This window comes from Pteropus medius, unplaced genomic scaffold (genome assembly GCF_902729225.1).
Source record: "Pteropus medius unplaced genomic scaffold, Ma_sr-lr_union100, whole genome shotgun sequence".
Lineage (NCBI taxonomy): Eukaryota > Metazoa > Chordata > Mammalia > Chiroptera > Pteropodidae > Pteropus > Pteropus medius.
Genome location: NW_024353908.1, coordinates 231,665 through 251,868, shown reverse-complemented (window position 1 = coordinate 251,868; position 20,204 = coordinate 231,665). Strand labels below are relative to the sequence as shown.

Here is a 20,204-nt window from a genome sequence, read left to right as displayed (position 1 = left end):
ACATTTATTTTGGAAATAATGAACATCAAATGGTGAGCTAATATTTAGAAAATCTTTGTAAGAACATTGCATGTACTATTAATCATTCTTTCAAAAATTTCCACTATGTCAATTACCTTCGAATAGCATTTTAATAAAAGTTTTTTTAAAAAAGCACACACTTGATTTAATATTATAGTCTCAGAGTATTTACTTTAAAAATATCTTGGCAACTTGACCCAATTTAAAAATCTATACAAAATACCCCTTTTAAATTTGGCTACAAATGGTGTTAATTTTTATTTCATTTTCTCAATTGTTTTTATATTTTAACGTTCGAGGTTTATATACTCATGAAAGTTTTGAAAAAAGTTTTCCCAATAGAAAAGTTTTGCAAATTTGATCATCTTCCAGATTTCTGAAATCATTTTTTTAGTTTATAATGTACCTAAATATTATGTGTTTCTATATTTGAATAATTAAATATGCACAGGAGAAAAGATATTTAATTACTGGAAACAATTATTTTCTTCCCCAGCTGGATTCTTATGGCATGATAGACCCTTACCCAAGGAAGGGATAATAGGATGTATTTAAACAGGTGATGACTTTATTGAAAGGTGATGAAGTGGGTTTTTATGGGTTCATGATGCCGTTTGCTTTCTGATACCTATGGGAAGCTCTTAACCTAAACTATGTGTGCCGTATTTTTGCAGCAGATTTCTTCGTTGTGAGAAGAGTTGACCCTACACATTTGGATTCAATATGATCATTGCAATAGCTAAAACCCAGAAAGCTATTGACTAGTTAAATTACCATAGTGCAATCCCATTTTTTAAGAGAAGGAAATCTGTTTATATATTTGATGATTCCCTAAATTTCAGTGAACAATATAAATCAATTAGTTTGCAAGTAGAGAACAAAAAATGGCACTGGTAATAGTTCAGCTAGACAGAAAATTACATTAACTGTTGTTGGTATTCAAGACTGATAAGGTCAGTCTTGCAGGAAACTGCTATATGAATTTGGGTTTCAAAGATCTTTGGAAAATATACATAACTTCTGGAGAGTTCGCCACGTTTAGGACCTGTTATTTTCATTCAGCTCAAAATATTTTCTTAATTTTCTTGAGACATCCTGTTTGACTGGATTATTTAGAAGTTTGTTATTTCATTTATGAGTGGTTGGAGATTTTCCTTTTATTATTCAGTTAGTGATTCCTAGCTATATTACATTATGGTCTGAGAACAAACCGTTTTAGTTCTTTGTAATTTTTAAAGGTATGTTTTATGACCTATAATATGGTTTTTCTGGATGAAGTTCCTCTGTGTTGAAAGAAGAGGCATTCTGTTGTTGGTGGAGTATTCTACAAGTATTAAAGTTGGTTGTTGATGATGTTTTAGTTTTTTAGTATCATTGCTGACTTTCTCTCTGCTTTTCTATGGATTTCTGAAAGGGAAGTGTTCAAGTCCCTGGCTGTAATTGTGGACTTGTTTCTCCTTTCAATTCTGTCATTTTTTGCTTTATATATTTTGTTAGGTACAATCACATTTAGGATTGCAATGCCTTGGTGTATTGACGCCCACTTTTCAGTGATGGCCCTCTTATCTGTAGTAATTTTCTTTGCTCTGAAGTCTCCTTGTGGAATGTTAATATCCAGCTTTCTTTCAATAAATTTATGAAGATATACTTCAGATATAAAATTCACCCATTTAAAGTTTGAGTTTTACTGTATTCAGCGTTTTGCTGCCATTACCACAGTCTAATATTAGAGCATTTTTATAATTCCAGAAAGAAACCCATGCCCAATAGGTCATTTCACATTCCTGTTACCCTTCCTCCAGCCCCTGGCAACTACTAATCTACTTCATATCTTTATAGACTTGCCTATTCGGATAGTTCATGTAAAGGGAATCATACAATTTATGATATGTTGTGACTGATTTATTTCATTTAGTTAATTCAGAGTTCTGAAATTCAGTTTGTAGCATTGACTTTTTATGGCTGAATAATAGTCCACTGTAGGGATATATTACATTTTAAAATTTATCCATTCGTCAACTGGTGGATATTTAAATTTTCACTTTTTGGCTATTTTGAATAATTATTCTGTGAATATGTTTTTATAATGTTTGTTTTCATTTGTCTTGAGTATGTACCGAAGTATTGAATCATATGTTTAATTGTATTAACCATATTAAACTCTACATTTAATCTTTTTAGAAACTGCCATACTTTTCCAGAGCAGCTGCACCATTTTACATTCCCACCAGCAGTGTATGAGTGTTTTAATATTTCCACATACTTTCTGACGCTCAATATTGTCTGTCTTTTTTGATTATACCCATGCTAATAAATATGAAAAGTAACTATAGTTTTGATTTGCATGTCTTTAATGACTGATAATGTTGAGAAACTTTTTATGTCCTTATTGGCCATTCATATATCTTCTTTGGGGAAGTGTCCAAATCTTTGACCATTTTTCAATTGGGTTATTTGTCTTTATTATTGAGTTCTGAGGGTTTTTTTCCCCTATATTCTGAATAAAAATCCTTCACCAGGTATATGATTTGCAAATATTTTATCCCACGCTCAGTTTTTTATTTTCTTGATGGTATTCTTTGCAGTACAAACCTTTTAAATTTTGATGAAAATCCAATGTATTGATTTTTGTTGTTGTTGTTGCTTATGCTATTAATGTCATATCTGTAAACCATTGCCTAACCCAGAGTCATAAAGATTTACTCATATGTTTTTTGTTTTTTTGTTTTTTTTTGGATTTCTTAGTTTTACATTTTACACTTAGGTTTGTTGTTTGTTTGTTTGTTTTGACATAATTATTTTGTAGGGAAGGTTGTAGGGGCCCAAATTCATTATTTTGTATGTAGATATACAGTTTTCCCAGGCTGTTTGATGAAAACATTAGTCCTCCCTTTTCAATGGTCTTGGCGCCAAATTCTGTTCCATTGGTCTGTGTGTCCATTTTAGGCCAGTACCACATTGTTTGGATCACTTTAGGTTTGTAGTGAGTTTTGAAATCAGGAAGTGTGAGTTCCCCATCTTCTTTGTTTTCGAGATTATTTTGGCTCTTAAGGTTTCCTTTTGTTTCCATGAGAATTTTATGTTTAGCTTGTCAATTTACAGAAAAAGATAACTTGGATTTTGATAGGGGTTATGTCGACTCTGTAGATCAACTTGGGGAATATTGCCATCTTAATATTTGGCCATTGAATATCCGATCCATGAACTTGGGATGTCTTTCTTTTATTTAAATCTTCAATTTTGTTCAACATTATTTCATAGTCTTTAGTGTACAAGTCTTACACTTCTTTTGTGAAATTTATTCCTAGGTATTTTATTCTTTTTGATACTCTTGTAAATGTAATTGGTTTCTTAATATTGTTCATTGCCAGGTTATAGAACACAGTTGACTTTTGCATATTGATTTTGTGTCCTGTCACATTGCGTAACTTGTTTCTTCTAATAGTTTTTCATAGATTCCTTAGGAACTTCTATATACAAGATATGTCAGATTTATTTATTTCCAATCTTCTGGATGGATGCCTTTTATTTCCTTTTTTTTTTTTTTTTAACTTAATTGCCTTGGCTAGAACCTATAGTACACTGAAATAAAAGTAACAGCAGACATTGTTGTCTTGTTTTTGGTTAGTGGGAAAGCATTTACTCTTCCTCTATTGAGTCTGATATTAGTTGTGGGACACTTTATAGTTGCCTTTTATCAAATTATAGGAGTTTCATTTCATTTCTAGATTATTGACTTGGTTTTCTTTTTAATCATGTAAAAGTACTGAATTCTGTCAAATACTCTTTCTGCATCTGTTGAGCTGATCGTGTGGTTTTTGATCTTTATTTTTATTATTAAATTATTTTCTAATTTCTTTTATATTAAACCAACATTTAATTACTGGTATATATCCCACTTGGTCATGGTGTATAATACCTTTTATATGTTGCTGGATTCAGTTTCGTAGTTTTGTTGAGGATTTTTGTGTCTATCTTCATAAGAGCTATTAGTATAGCTTTCTTTTCTTGTGATGTCTTGGTCTGATTTTGATATCAGGGGCATAGAGGTTCATAGAATGAGTTGGGGTATGTTCACTCTTATTTTTTAGATGAATTTGTGAAGGATTGGTATTTATTATTAAGCATTTGTTAGAATTTACTAGCGACGTCATCTGTTCCTGGGTTCTCTGGGAAGTATTTTGATTACTAATTTAGTCTCTTGCTATAATTCTATTTGGGTTTTCTATTTCTTCCTCAGAAAGTTTTGGTATTTTGTGTCTTTCTAGTAATTTGTTCATTTAATATAGTTTATCTGTGTTTTTTGGCGTATTTCATATTCCCTTATAATTCTCTTTCAATGTAAGTTTGATAATAGTATGCCTCCTTTTGTTTATGATTTTAGTAATTCAGGTCTTCTTTTCTTCATTAGTCTAGCTAAGTTTGTTTTGTTGATCTTTTCAAAGCAACAACTTTTGGTTTTGTTGATTTTTCTCTATTTTTTTTCAATTCTCTATTTCTACTCTTATCTTTACTATTTCTTCTGCTTGCTTTGGTTTTAATCTGACCTTTTTTATTTTCTTTAGCTGGAAGTTTAGTACATTACATTTAGTGTAAATATCAATATGTTTGAATTTACATATGCTTGTTCTTTTTTTCCTTATTCTGCATCTCATTTCCTATCTTTTCACAGTATTCTCATAATTCACATTTTACCACTATAAGTGAAATGTAGAAATATTACTGTCATTTAGGTCATTTTACACCTCTTAGTTTAAATTATAGTTGTCTATGTCTTAAACATACATACGTTGTAAATCCCCTTGGACAATATAATTTTTGCCTTTAAATATCAAACGTATTTTAAGTAATTTAAGAAGACCAGTATTTGATTTATCCAAATATTTATCATTTCTGTTGATTTTCCTTCATTCCTGATGTTCCAAATTTCCTTCTGCTGTTTCATTTCCCTTATAAAATCCCTCGTCAGCAGCTTCAGTAGCAGCTAATTCCTTTAGTTTTCTTTATGGTTGAATGTTTTTAGTTATCATTGTAAAGGACATCATTTCTGGATAAAGAATTCAGCACTTAAATATTCTTCTGCTTTTGATATTCTGATGAGAAATCCACAGTCCTTGTCATTTTTATTCTGTAATTAATGTGGTGTTTTTCTCTGGCTGCTTTCAGGATTTTTTGATTGTCTTTTTAGTTCCTAGACATTTGTTTATGATGTGTCTGGGAGTGGATGGCTTTACTTTATCCTGTATGGTGTTCAGAAAGCTTTAGATAGCCATAGGTTTATGTTTTTTTGCCAAATTTGGAAACTTTTCATCCATTATTTCTTTAAATATTTTTTTTTTCACTGCATTGTTTCTCCTGGTGTGTGAGACTCTGATTGACATGACTGTTAGAACCTTTGGTATTGTCCCTCAGATTGGTAAGGTTTTGCTGATATCTTTTTCAATAATTTTTCTCTATGTTCTTCAGACTGGATCATTTCCGTTGATCTATCTTCAAGCTTAATAACTTTGCCATGTACTCTCCATTTTTCTATTGAGCCCATCTAATAGACTTTTTTTTTATTTTTTTAAAATTTCATTTACTTCTTTATATCTTCTTTTTTCCTTTTTTTAAAATTAAGTTTATTGGGGTAACATTGGTTAATATAATTATATAATTTTCAGGTGTACATTACAGTTTGACATCTGTATATTCTATTGTGTGCTTTTGAGGTCAAATTCATAAAATCTTTAAGTCCAAGGTCCTTGAGTTTAGTTCCTATGTTTTCTTCTGTGCATTTTATCGTTTCAGGTCTTACATTCAGGTCCTTAATCCATTTTGAGTTCATTTTGGTATGTGATGATAGAGAGCAGTCTAGTTTCATTCTTTTACAGGTGGATTTCCAGTATTACCAGCATCATTTATTGAAGAGGCTTTCTTTTCTCCACTGTATGTCTTTGGCTTTTTTGTCGAAAATTATTTGCCCATATAAATATGAGTTTACTTCTAGACTGTCGATTCTTTTCTACTAGTCCGTGTGTCTGTTTTTCTGCCAATCCATGCTGTTTTGATTACTGAAGCTTTGTAATATAATTTGAAGTAAAGCAAAGTGATGCCACCAGCCTCATTTTTTTTTTCCCCCTCAGGATAGCTTTGGCAATTCGGGGTTTTTTGTGCTTCTATACAAATCTGATGATTTTTTGGTCTTTAAAAAATGACAATGGGATTTTGATGCAGGGATTACATTAAATTTGTATAATGCTTTTAACTATGTTGATTCTTCCAATCCAAGAACACGGACTATCTTTCCATTTCTTTGTATCTTCTTCTAATTCTTTTAATAGTGTCTTATAGTTTTCATTGTATAGGTCCTTCACAGGTTTTGTTAGATTTATTCCTAGATAATTTATTCTTTTTGTTGCATTTGCAAAAGGAATTATTTTTTCCACTTAATTTTCTGACACTTCATTATTAGAGTATAGGAACACTATGGATTTTGAACATTGATTTTGTATCCAGAAACTTTACTGTATTTGCTTATTGTTTCTAGTAGTATTCTTGTGGAGTCTTTAGGGTTTTCTATATAGAGAATCATGTCATCCACAAAAAATGACAGTTTGACTTCTTTGTTTCCTATTAGGATGCCTTTTATATCTTTCTCTTGTCTGATTGCACTCGGTAGGACCTCCAATGTTATGTTGACTAACAGTGGTGATAGTAGACAGCCTTGCCTTGTTCCTGATTTAGAGGGAAAGTTTTTAGTTTTCATCATTAAGTATAATGTTGGCTGAGGGTTAGTCATATATGGCCTTTATTATGTTAAGGTACTTTCCTTCTATACCAATTTTGTTAAGTGTTTTGGTCATGAATAGATACTGTATCTTGTTGAAAGCTTTTTCTGAATCTATTGATATGACTGTATGATTCTTGGTTTTTAATTTGTTTATGCGGTATAACACATTAATTGATTTGCATATGTCGAACCATCCCTGTGCCCTTAGGATGAACCCCACTTAATCATGGTGTATGATCATTTAATATGTTGTATTCAGTTCGCTTGAATCTTATTTAGGATTTTTGCATCTGTGTTCATGGAAGAGATTGGTCTGTAATTTTCTTTTTTTGTGTTATCTTTACCAGGTTTTGGTATCAGGGTGATATTGGTCTCAAAAAAATGAGTTGGGAAATATTGCCTTCTCTTTGATTTTTTGGAAGAGTGGGATGAAAAATAGATTTTAAATCTTTGAATGTTTGGTAGAATTCACTGATGAAGCCATCTGGTCCTGGACTTTTCCTTTTTGGTAGATTTTTTTTGGTGATTGTTTCAATTTCCATACTGCTGTTTGGTCTATTTAGATTTTCCAGTTCTTCTTGATTCAGTATAGGAAGGTTGTATTTTTGTAAGTACTGGTCCATTTCTTCTAGGTTATTAAATTTGGTGTTTTATACTTTTTCATAGTATTCTTTTATGATCCTTTGTATTTTACAGTGTCTGTTGTAATTTCTCCCCTTTCATCCCTGATTTTATTTGTATTCTTTCTTTTTTCTTTAGTGAGTCTAGCCAGGGGTTTGTCAATTTTATTATCCTTCTCAAAGAACCAAATTTTTGATGCATTTATTTTTTCTATTTTTTCTTTTTCTTTTCAATTTCATTTATTTCTGCTCTAATTTTGATTATTACTTTTTCTCTGATGACTTTAGACAACTTTAGAGAACTTCATTTGTTCTTCCTTTTCTAGTTTTTTAAGATGAAGCTTTAGGTCATTTATTTGGGTTTGTTATTGTTTTTGGAGATAGGCCTGTAATGATATGAACTTTCCTCTTATGACCACTTTTGTCGTGTCCCAAATGTTTTGATATGTTGTACTATCATTGTCATTTGTTTTTTTGTATCTCTTGATCTCTCTGACCCAGTTATTCTTCAGTAGCATTTTGTTTAATCTCCATGTATTTGTGGTTCTTCCCGATTTCTTCTTGCAGTTGATCTCAAAGCATTATGATCAGAAAATAATGTTGGTATGATTTCACCCCTCTTATATTTGTTGAGGCTATTTCTGTGTCTCAGTATGTGGTCGATTCTTGAGAATGTTTCATGTGCACTAGAGAAGAATGTATAAGCAGCTGTTTTGGCATGGAAAGTTCTGTAAATGTCAGTTATGCCAAATTGGTCTACCATGTCATTTAAGGATATAATTTCCTTATTGATTTTCTGTCTGGGAGATCTGTTCATATCCGACGGTGGGGTATTTAGGTCCCCTACTACGATAGTGTTTTGATCTGTTTCTCCTTTTAGTTCTGTTAGTAATTGCTTTACATATTTTGGGGCTCCCTGATTGGGAGCATAGATATTAATAAGTGTTATGTCTTCTTGGTGTATGATTCCCTTTATCATTATGAAGTGTCCCTTAGTATCTTTCTTTACCTTTTTTATTCTGATGTCTTTTTCATCCAATATTAGTACCGCTACTCCTGCTTTTCTCTGAACGCTATTTGCTTGAAATATCATTTTCTACCCTTTCACTTTGAGTCTATATTTGTCTTGGAACTGAGATGTGTCTCCTGGAGGCCGCATATGTTTTTTTTTTGTTTTTTTGTTTTGTTTTGTTTTGTTTTTTGATCCATTCTGCAACTCTGTGCCTTTTTATATTGGTGAATTCAGTCCATTTACATTTAGGGTGATTATTGAAATACGAGATCTTCTTATAGCCATTTTTCCTTTTGCTTTTTGGTAGCTTCGTGTTTCCATTGCTTCCTTGTCCTTGTGTTTCTGTTTTCTTTATTTTGGTTGGCTTTTGTGTGTTTTCCCTCTGGTCCTTCTTGTTTTATATTATGTATTTCACTTCTGAATTTTCTGTGTGTGGTTTCCATTACGAATATGTAAAGGAAAGTTATATATATATACAGTTGTCCATTCTCTTCTGCTCATGCCTTATCTCCATTCTCCTTTGCAAATTTAGGTCTTTGAATCCTCCCCTTTTCAGACATTGTTGTCTCAGTTTGTCCCTATGTATTCTGAACGTTCATTACTATCTTGCTATAGAAATTCTCTTATTATTATTTAAGCCTATACTGCGCTGTTCTTAGTAAGGGTTGCACTCCTCTGCTTCTATTTGTCCGATAGTCACCTTATTCCTAATTATTATAGTTGTTTTTTGTCATTTTGTTTTAGGTGATCTGACTCTTTTTAGTATTTTCTGTAGTGCAGGGCTCACAGTGGAGAATTCCTTCAACGTTTGAATGTCTGGAAAGGTCTTAATTCTTCCTATCTAAAGGAGAGCTTAGCTGGATCCATTATTTAGACTGGTAGGTCCCTTCACTTAATAGTTTAAATATTTCATTCCATTCCTTTCCGGCTGTAAGATCTACATTGAGAAGTCTAACAATAATCTAATGATTTTTTTCCTCTGTAAGTTACCATTTTCTTGTCCCTGGCTGCCCTGAGAATTCTGTCTTTGTTATTGATTTTTGATCATTTTAATATAGTGTGTCTTGGTGAAGGCCTTTTTGGATTGAGATAATTGGATATTCTGTTGACTTCTTGAATTCTCAGCTCCAGATCATTCCTTAGATTTGGGAAATTCTGGTCAACTATTTGTCTGAAAATGCTTTCTAGTCCCTACTCCTTTTCCTCACCTTCGATAATGCCCATTATTCTTATGTTCCCTCTCCTGATGGGATCAGCTAGTTCTTGTATTTTTGCATTCTTTTTCATTCTTCTATTTCTCTCTTCCTCCTTCTGATTGATTTCTAGATTTCTCTCTTTGATATCACTGATCCTTTTCTCTATTTGGTCGACTCTATTTCCCCAGCTTGCTATTTCGTTTTTCAACTCTTGCAATGTGTTCTTCATATCCAGAAGGTCTATTTGGTTCATTATGAGAGTTTCAGTCTTTTTACTCTGCTTATCTAGTTGTTTTTGCAGTTCATTTGTGGAATTGTCGATTTGAGTTGTTTGGATTTCTTGATTTTTTTCAGAAGTACCATCCTGAATTCTGTCATTAAGTCGCATATTTCTATGTCTGTAAGGTTATTTTCTGGAGATTTTTCTCTTTCTTTCTGAGATGCCTTGTCACTTTGATTGTTCATGGTGTTTAATAGCCTATTTCTCTTCCTGGGCATTAATGGAAGTGTATTCTGTTGTTTTTCCAGAAAGATTTATTATATAAAGGTCTCTTTAGCTTGCTGCAAAGAAGGTGCTTTTCTTTTGGTTTCCCATAGGTCACGTCTAAGCTTCTTGGATGCCTGCTGTATATAAAGCCTAAATGTGTTTTTTATTTTCTCGTAGATATTTAATCACATTTGCTACTCTCAGTTTCTGTCCCTGTCAGTGTTAGCAACAGTTTCAGTAGCATTTGCTCAGATTTCCTTGGGTCTCCAGGGTGATCAGTCTTGGATGGTATGGGGGAGGGCCTCTCTGGGTTGGGAGTTGGGGGCTGTGGGTCAGCCTCGGTTTTGCAACCAGGTCCGGTAAAAATCATCTGTTGTTTCTTTGCGGTCCCATCCTGCTTCTCTGCTTTCTGTCCTGATGACTTGGCCCTGCTACAGGATGCTAGAAGTTCTAGCACTTCCAGACAGGGTGATCAGGGAAGTCGCTGCACCTTCACCCCTCCCCCTCCTCCTGTAAGAAGCTCTGGCGGCTGTGAGAGACAGCTTCTTTATTTCTCAGATTCCACTGCTCAACACTAGGGGTTCTGACCTATGGTAGCTCTTATGCACAGATCCCACACTCAGACGTGCTGGTGTGCAGTTTGGGTGTTTTTTGTTGAGTTTTAGATGTTCAGCTTATTGTTGTTTAAAGGGGAGAAATTTAAGGACGTCTCTCACTCTGCCATATTTCCCAGAATAAAGTTTTTTTTTTTCAATTAAGGCATTTACATTGGTCTTTTTTTAGACATCATGCTATTATTACACACTTAATAGTCTACACTACAGTGTAAACATACCTTTTATATTCACTGAGAAACCAAAAAAAATTGTGACTCACTTTATTGTGATATTTGTTGCAGTTGTCTGGAATCAAACCTGCAAAATCTCCCAGGTATGCCTGTTTTTATATTTTGGAGAAGTAATGAATATTTTATTCTAATTTTTAAATGTCTTTAATGTAATTTTAATTGCCTGCTTTTTAAAGTTTATTACTAGATAAATCCATCTGAATAATATAATTAATGTCACTATCCTAAACCAAAAGGAAATTATGTAAGCAATTAAGCTGTATTCTAACTTGTCTTTCATTTAGTTACAAAATAGGAAAAAGACTTCCAGCAACGTCTCTGTTTTCTTTCTTTTAGTTCTTTCAATTTGAAACTTGTTACAAACACGCATAAAATCACATCTGGTAAAACTCACTAGTGGTAGAAGATAGGAGTTCTTAGTCTCTTTACCAGTTTTATTTTATATAGTAAAATTGTATAAATGCATATTTATTGTGGATTAGCTATGTGCCAGGCACTGTTTTAAGTGCTATCCAAGTGGAAACATTTTAGTCTTCACGATAGTTCTGTGAGCATTCAACTGTCATCATACCTGTAACACAGGGTAAACCAAGAATAGAATGCTCACTAAAGATCACACAGCTATTAGGGTGATACCTGAAATTTATCCATCTGAACTACTATCTTTGCAGTCTGAAATGTGCCAGGTTACACCATTTACCAGCCACCAAATCTTCTGCCCTCCAAGTATCCCACCTTCTGTACAAAGGATATCATCTAAGTTACATATTGAATCTAGATGAAGGATTATGTGGATGGACTAGGACTTTGCAGGGACTAGCTGTTTTTCCTGTCCTTACTAAGAAACAGAAGGAATTACACAATGAGCTCCAGCTTCTTTTCTCTTCTCTCACAGCTGAAGTTACTGGAGACAGGCAGAGCCCAAGGTTTTGCATTACATGTGCAGGTTTCTAATCCTTGTACCTAGAGAAATACAAGTAACACCCACGAATTCCCGTGCCAGGAAGTCAGGACACATTCCATCCATTAAATAAATACTCAACTGGAAAGAGCTAACCATCAATTTCTTTTTTTATGATAGAAGTTTCTGATATCTATGGTGTGGCTCTAGAGCTTGTGATTTTACTGAGCTTTGCTAACATGATCCTCCTTACAAAGGCAAAAATTAGGAGTGAGTATATAACACAGCTACAGTGTTGGTTGCAGCAGTTGTTATCCATGTAAATGCTGTCTTGCTGTAAGACACCGTTTACAATATCAGGACTGCTTTGCAAAGCAGCAAACCACAATTTTACCACCCCATCCTATTCAGCCCATGACTCCTTTCCCTCTTTAAGTGCCCATCAGCTTAGATTCTCCTCTAGGCAGTATAAGCCCTGAAAATGCCGAGTTCTCTGCAATTAAAAGTTCCCTGGACCATACAGCATGCAGCACTAACCTATTATGAAGGCACTTTTCAGTTTTCTACTCTGATATCCATCCAATATAGTTAAAAGTCAGTCTCCAAAGTATGACAGACACTTTTTGCCCTTGATGAGTGATTAGGAAATCTGAAAACAATTCACTGAATATTAAGGAAAGATTAAGCTGAAAACATTCAGGCTTGCAGCAAGTAAAACTAGGAATTATCCTGCCTTATATCATATTTTAGATAAAACTATACTGTAAAATTTTATAAGAAAAGGAAGAGAATTTAGCATGGTGAAAAAAGGAACTAGTGGCATGAAGGAGGAGGGAAGTAAAAATTTCTTTTTACACCTACAGTTTGTAAGGCAATGTGTAGGTGTATTTTACTTTGTTTAAATTCATTGATATTACTTCCTTTTAAAAACATAGTTTTAAAATTTTCGAGATTGGTTTATTTTTTCAAGTTGTTATTCAATCACTTGAATCAGATTTGAATTTTAATTTCTGCCTGACATGATTGAGAACTGTTATTTTTCTTTATACTATTTTAGTCCCAAACATACCTAATCATAAGGATCACCTAGGACTGTGATAAAAGTAGAGATTTTCAGGCATAGACATTATGTTTGGGTATATGAATTCTATATTCTTTCCTTGAAGTTTTTATTTTGAAAATAAAAATATTCAAATATCTACCTTCACCTAGATTCAGCAGTTGTTGAAATTTGTCACTTTTGTGCTATGCTGTATCATTCGCCACTCTTGATAGTTGAATAGATAGATGAATGGTGGATAGATGGTAATTTGGCCCCTTTCACTAGGACACTTAATAATCTTTTTAAATTAGCTTCCTTCACAGTTCCTTGACAGTGTTTAATCCCCAGGCTTAGTGCAGAAAGGAACAATAGATATTTAGTTAGAAGGTTGCACTAAACATAGAACCGTTAAATGATTCTTTTTTATTGTGAAACAGTGGTATACATATGAATAATGGATATTTAAATATATGTATCTTTTAAAGACTAATAACTGATCATCTTTGTCCCCACCACCCTGTTAGAACTAAAACATTAGCAGAAACTTTAAGCCCCTCGTGGACCACTGCTAAACATTTGCCATACATCTCTTCCATGTGACCATTTCCCTAAATTTTGTGTTATCCCCTAACTTTTTAAAGTTTTTCCTCATTTATGTATCAGAAAAAAGTGTGTCATTTTCCTGCTTTTGAACATTCTTAAATAGAATCATATTTATTCTCCAATGGCTTGCTTTTATTTTTTTCAGTATTGTAAGTTTGAGATTCATCTCTATTGCTGTGTTTGGCTGTACTTCGTTTTTACTACATTAGAGCAGGTCCTCAGATAAGGTCTTTTTGTTCAATGTCATTTTGTTAAAATGTTGATGAGGTACGTAGGAACTTAACTCTTGTTTATATTGATTGGCCTATGGTAAAGTTGGTTTTGTTGTCCGTCATTTGGCTTAAAGTCACAGAACCTATCTATGAGTTAAGCAAGGACCTTCCGTGTACTCTTTTTATCATATGAATATACCAGAATCCAGTAGACCATTGATGAACATTTGGAATGTTTCTAGTTTCTTTTAATATGAACGGTGTGTCAAGAACATTCTTGTACATAACCTTTGTGTACATGTGCAAGAGTTACTTGAGATTGTGCTCCTAGGAACATCCACAATTTAAGATTCCGGAAAGGTGTTGTTTTCCTAAATAACAGAAGCTACCATCATTAAAGGAATAGGATCGATTCCTTGAACACCTTTGGTTGACCTGCAACTGGATCTGGATTTTTGGTATGTCTCAGAACACTTTTTACTGTTAAGACACATGGGACACTGTACAACTAAGTTCCAGAGGTGAGTGGAAGTTGTCCAAGACTGGTGGAATTCTGACCCACCTTGTGCAGGCAGTCATTTGAGCTGGGAGTCTACATACTGGCGTATGCCGTGATGACATTCACTGAGCTCAGTATATTGATTACTCATATGATGTTCTTATGCTTCTTTGGTATACCTACTCCATATTGATGACTTTCTACTCTTCTTGAACAACACAATGAACACATCCTGTACTTGATCAACTGGATGACATATTGGAAAGAACTTGGACTTTGGATTTAGAAGTCCTTGAATTTAACTAGGTTGGCCATTTACATACTAGAGAAATGCTGTTATAGTTAGAAATAATATATAAAAAGTGCTCCATTCTTTGCCTGACATTTGATAAGCATTAAGTAAAGTATAGTCCTACAGATGTTGTTCTTGTTATTTCTCATCACCCAGAATTCAGAAGCCTGAAATATTGAAATTCCTTTCTCTGATACTCTTTTCTTCTTTCATGAATGAATTAATGAAATTTCTCCCCTGTCCCTTATTTCAAATTTCATCTCACTTTCCAGTTTACTTTTCTGTGTTAGTCTTATAATGTTCACACACACACACATTATTGACTTAAATGTTTAACATGTCTTCTTGTGGTCTCTTCTTAAACATAACATGTACTGACTTGAACTTCTGATTTCTACCCTCCCCAGTCTCCACCATTTTCCTCATTTTCCTCTCTAGTTCAGTTAATGGTGTTGCCATCAACTCAGTTACCCTGGCCGAAAACCGAGACCTATCCTTGACTCTTTAACTTAGTCCATCAGTATGTTCTGCTTCCAAATCATATCATGCCTTTGACCACATCTAACTCTCTATCCCTTGTCAGCATTAGCTCTCATCTGGGTTACTGCTGCTATCCCTTATCTCTGCTCTCTGCCTGTACTCTTACCCTTCAGGATAAAAGTATGAATCAGATCTGATCACTGATTAAAGCCCTCCGAAGACTACCTACAGTTACAACAGATTCCATTTTCTCATGGCCTTTAGGTAAAATCAGACCTCTGTCTCTGTTCCTTACCATGGTGAATCTCTTCATTCACCATGCCTAGTCACCCCTGACCTCTCTCTCTTCCTTCAGTATACCAAGCTCAGTGTCACCCTAGGGCCTTCACTCTCACTTTTCCATCTCTCTGGAACTCTCTTCCCATGTTTTTGGTGTACTGTCTTCTTTTATAGTTCAGATAGCTCAAAGGTCACCTCCTGAGACAGGCTTTCTCTGACCCTTCTGGAATTTTCCATTCATGTTTTTCTTAAACCTTTTCTTAAACCTTTACTTCATAGCTATACTATCTAAATTTAATCTTAAATATTCGTTGACATGTTTTTAAATCTTATTCCACTTAAATGTAATATCTAGCAGAGTGGCTCTCTGGTTTACTGCTATATTTTCAACATCTAAAATAGTGCCTGGTACATAATAGATGCTTAGTAAATATTTCTTGAATTAATGAGTGATGGACGAAAGGTAACTGGAGGCCAAAGAATCCCAGAACTTGTTACATGTATCACTAAGTAAGTATATAATGTATATAATGTATGAAAATGTTTTACTTTTCAGGATTAATTGGAATTCTTCAAAATGTCAGGTAAGTTTTTGTGAATAAATTTTAATATGCTTTATTTTCAAATGTGAATTGCGTAATTGCTATCCTTAAAAAATTGGAGTTTAATTTAGAAGTTTTTTATGTTTAATATTTGGAGCATATGAACATTCCTATCTATCTTCGATAGAAATCATTTAAAAAGATTTATATTGGCACATATGTACTGAAAGACCTCTAACATATATGGGGAAATTTGGGCAAAGTAAGGAAAGTAAGTCTGCAAAAAGAGGTAGTAGTAATAAATAACTTGCGATGACAGCCTGCTTTCGTAGAGGAAAGCTCAAAAGTAGCCCTTGCATTTTCAAGCAATGCAAAAGATAACATAAGGAGAGAAACCACCTTTATGGGATTTGTGTTTTTTATAAGATAAAAGTCAGTCAGTTAAGAGATTCAGAACTTTTCCTTGTAATGAGTCCAGGGAGAAATTTCTCTTATTTCAAGAGGACGAGGTGTAACATCATGAAAAGTGACTTCATTACCTCCCTTGAAGCAATCGTGGTGACCTAGGTGGAAGTATGAGTCACTGGAGATGTAGACTGAACCACCTCTAATTGAGCTTTGTGTGGCACCACTGGTTTTTAAACCATTTAGTATTCATCGTGCTTTGTTTTGAATTTATTTAAATAGCCATTTTTTAAATGAGATTCATGAAAAAATCAGATTCACTCTATATATGACTTCTTACATATATTAGGAAAAAAATTTTTCAGCACTGTGCAAGGAATTTATGTAGGTAGGAACCAGCATCAGGTCAGCTGAACTACTAGCATGAAAGCTCATTGCTTTGATTGTAGGACAATATAATTGCTGTGTTTTATTTTGTAATCTATATTCAACCTGAAAATTCATCAGATGTATTAATGGGTTGATGTCTAATATATATAAAGAATTACTTTTTGTAAGAAATATGAGTGTATTTCATATTGATGCATACTGAAAAGAAAAAATGACTATATTCTGTTACCATCATTTCTATTGCAAATCGCATGCCCTCTCTTTCCCCAAAGATGTAGCCCCCGCAGCCGCTAAGGAACCTACAGATGAAGTAGAAAATCAGATAAAGTCTCCTGATCCAAGGCCTGATGCTCCTCCTGACTACAATTCCCATTTTGTACCAGGTAGGCTAATAGTCGGAAAAAATCTTACTCCTGTATCCAGAAAACCATACTAATAGTTAAGATTGCTTTTACTTTTTATTCCTTATTTATTTTATTATTATTTTTTTTTAAATTTATTTTTTTAAGTGACATTGGTTATCAAAATCCAGTAAGTTTCAGGTGTGCAGTTTAACAGTAAGGAGCATATATATTGCATTGTGTGTTCCCCTCCCATAGTTAGATTTCTTTCTGTCAACACATTATTTGAACCATTTTACCCCATCTATCTCCCATCTCCCCCTCTATATTGTCCATGTCCATGAGTCTCTGTTTTTTTGTCCTGTTCATTCGTTGCTCTGTTTTTTTGTCCTGTTCATTCGTTGCTTTTAGGTTTATATCCCACATGTAAGTGATATCATGTGATTTTCAACTTTTTCTGTCTGACTTATTTCGCTTAGCATGATTATCTCGAGTTCTATCCATGTTGTCGCAAATGGCTGCATTTCATCTCTTCTTATGGCTGAGTAATATTCCATTCTATATATGTACCACAGCTTCTTTTTCCAATCGCTTATTGTAGGATGCTTCAGTTACTTTTGTATCCTGGCCAACGTGAATAATGCTATGAACATCGGTGTGCAAATATCTTTTCGGATATGAGTTTTCAAGTCTTTGGGGGTAAATATCCAGTAGAGGGATCAATTCTTAGTTTTTTGAGGAACCTCCATACTGTTTTCCATAGTGGCTATACCAGTTTGCAGTCCCACCAGCAGTGTATGAAGGTTCCTTTTTCTCCACATCCTCTCCAACATTTATTACTTGTCCTATTGATAACAGCTATTCTAACAGGTATGAAATGATATCTCATTGTGGTTTTGATTTGCATTTTCCTAATAGCTAATGATGTTGAACATGTTTTCGTATAATTATTGACCATTTATGTCTTTTTGACAGAAGTGTCAGTTCAGGTCCTCTGCCTATTTTTTGATTGGATTGTTTGTTTCCTTGTTGTTACTGAGTTGAATGAGTTCTTGGTATATTTTGAATATTAGGCCCTTATCGGAGGTATTGCTTGCAAATTTATTTTCCCATTCTGATGGTTGTCTCTTTACTTTTTTGCCAGTTTCTTTTGCTGGGCAGAAGCTTTTTAGTTTGATGTAGTCCCATTCATTTATTTTTGCTTTTACTTCCTTTGCCTTTGAAGTCAAATTCATAAAATTCTCTTTAAGTCTAAGGTGTGTGAGTTTAGTTCCTATATTCTCTTCTATGCAACTTATTGTTTCAGGTCTTATATTCAGATCCTTTATCCATTAGGAGTTAATTTTGGTATGTGGTGATAGACGGCAGTCTACTTTCATTCTTTTGCAGGTGGATTTCCAGTATTCCCAGCACCGATTATTGAAGAGGCTTTCCTTTCTCCACTGTATATTTTTGGCTCTTTTGTTGAAAATTATTTGCCCATACAAACCTGGGTTTACTTATGGACTCTTGATTCTTTCCCACTGGTCTGTGTGTCTGTTTTTTCTGCCAATACCATGCCTTTTTGATTATTGTCACTTTGCAGTATAATTTGCAATCAGGCAGACCGATGCCTCCAGCCTCGTTCTTTTTTCTCAGGATGGCTTTGGCGATTTGGGGTCTTTTGTGTTTCCATACAAATCTGATGATTTTTTGTTCTATTTCTTTAAAAAATACTGATGAGATTTTGATGGGGATTGCATTAAATCTGTATAATGCTTTAGGTAATAAAGTCATTTTACTCTTTTGATTCTTCCAATCCAAGAACACATAATATCTTTCCATTTCTTTGTATCTTCTTCAATTTCTTTTATAGGGTTTTATAGTTTTCATCATATAGGTCCTTCACATGTTTTGTTAGATTTATTCCTAGATAATTTATTCTTTTTGTTGCATTTGCAAAAGGAATTATTTTTTCCACTTCTTTTTCTGACGCTTCATTATTATAGTATAGGAACACTATGGATTTTTTAACATTGATTTTGTATCCAGAAACTTTACTGTATTTGATTATTGTTTCTAGTAGTGTTCCTTAGGGTTTTCTATATAGAGAATCATGTCATCCACATATAGTGACAGTTTGAGTTCATTTCCGATTTGGATGCTTTTGATATATTTCTCTTGTCTGATTGCAGTCGCCAGGACTTCCAATGTTATATGAATAACAATGAATAACAGTGGCATCAGTGGACAGCCTTGTCTTGTTCCTGATCTTAAAGGAAAGGTTTTTAGTTTTTCACCATTCAATATAATGTTGGCTGAGGGTTTGTCATATGTGGCCTTTATTATGTTAAGGTACTTTTCTTCTATACCGATTTTGTTAAGTGTTTTGATCATAAATGGATGCTGTATCTTGTCAAAGGTTTTTTCTGCATCTATTGATATGATCATATGATTCTTATTTTTTAATTTGTTTATGTGGTGTATCACATTAATTGATTTGAATGTATTGGACCATCTCTGTGCCCCAAGGATGAATCCTGCTTGGTCATGGTGTATAATCTTTTTAATATGTTGCTGTATTTGGTTTGTTAGTACCTTATTTAGTTTTTTTGCATCTGTGTTCGTGAGAGATATTGGTCTGTAGTTTTCTTTTTTTGTGATATCTTTACCAGGTTTTGATATCAGAATAATATTAGCCTCATAAAATGAATTGGGAAGTATTGCCTCCTCCTCGATTTTTTGGAAGATTTTGGGAAGAATGGGTATTAAATCTTTCAATGATTGGTAGAATTCACTAGTGAAGCTATCTTGCCCTGGACTTTTACTTTTTGGTAGGTTTTTGGTGGTTGTTTCAAATTCCATACTGCTAATCTGTCTATTTATATTTTCTAGTTCTTCTTGATTCATTCTGGGAAGTTTTTATCTTTCTAAGTACCTGTCCATTTCTTCTAGGTTATTATAATTGGTGTTATATACTTTTTCATAGTATTTCTTGTATGATCCTTTGTATTTCTGCGGTGTCTGTTGTAATTTATCCTCTTTCATCCCTGATTTTGTTTATTCGTGTTCTTTCTCCTTTTTCTTTAGTGAGTTTAGCCATTGGTTTGTCAATTTTATTAACCTTATCAAAAACCAGCTCTTTGTTGCATTTACGTTTTTCTATTCTTTTTTTTTGTTTTCAATTTTATTTAATTCTGCTCTAATTTGATTATTTCTTTCCTTTTGCTGACTTTAGACTTTATTTGTTCTTCCTTTTCTAGTTTAAGATGAAGCGTTAGGTC

The 20,204-nt window shown here is 33.6% G+C and overlaps 1 protein-coding gene across 12 annotated transcripts in view; it reads left to right on the top strand.

Moving 5' to 3' along the window:
- Positions 1–20,204, top strand: part of PLSCR4 (phospholipid scramblase 4) — a 54,029-nt gene that overhangs the window by 9,122 nt on the left and 24,703 nt on the right. For 2 of the 12 annotated variants that reach the window (XM_039851599.1, XM_039851604.1), the window contains exons 2-5: positions 11,007–11,038; positions 14,045–14,171; positions 15,820–15,847; positions 16,873–16,983. In XM_039851599.1, the coding sequence (XP_039707533.1) occupies positions 15,841–15,847; positions 16,873–16,983 (118 nt within the window). In that variant the 5' untranslated portion in view covers positions 11,007–11,038; positions 14,045–14,171; positions 15,820–15,840. The other 10 variants (XM_039851603.1, XM_039851606.1, XM_039851609.1 and 7 more) reach the window with 8 other exon arrangements.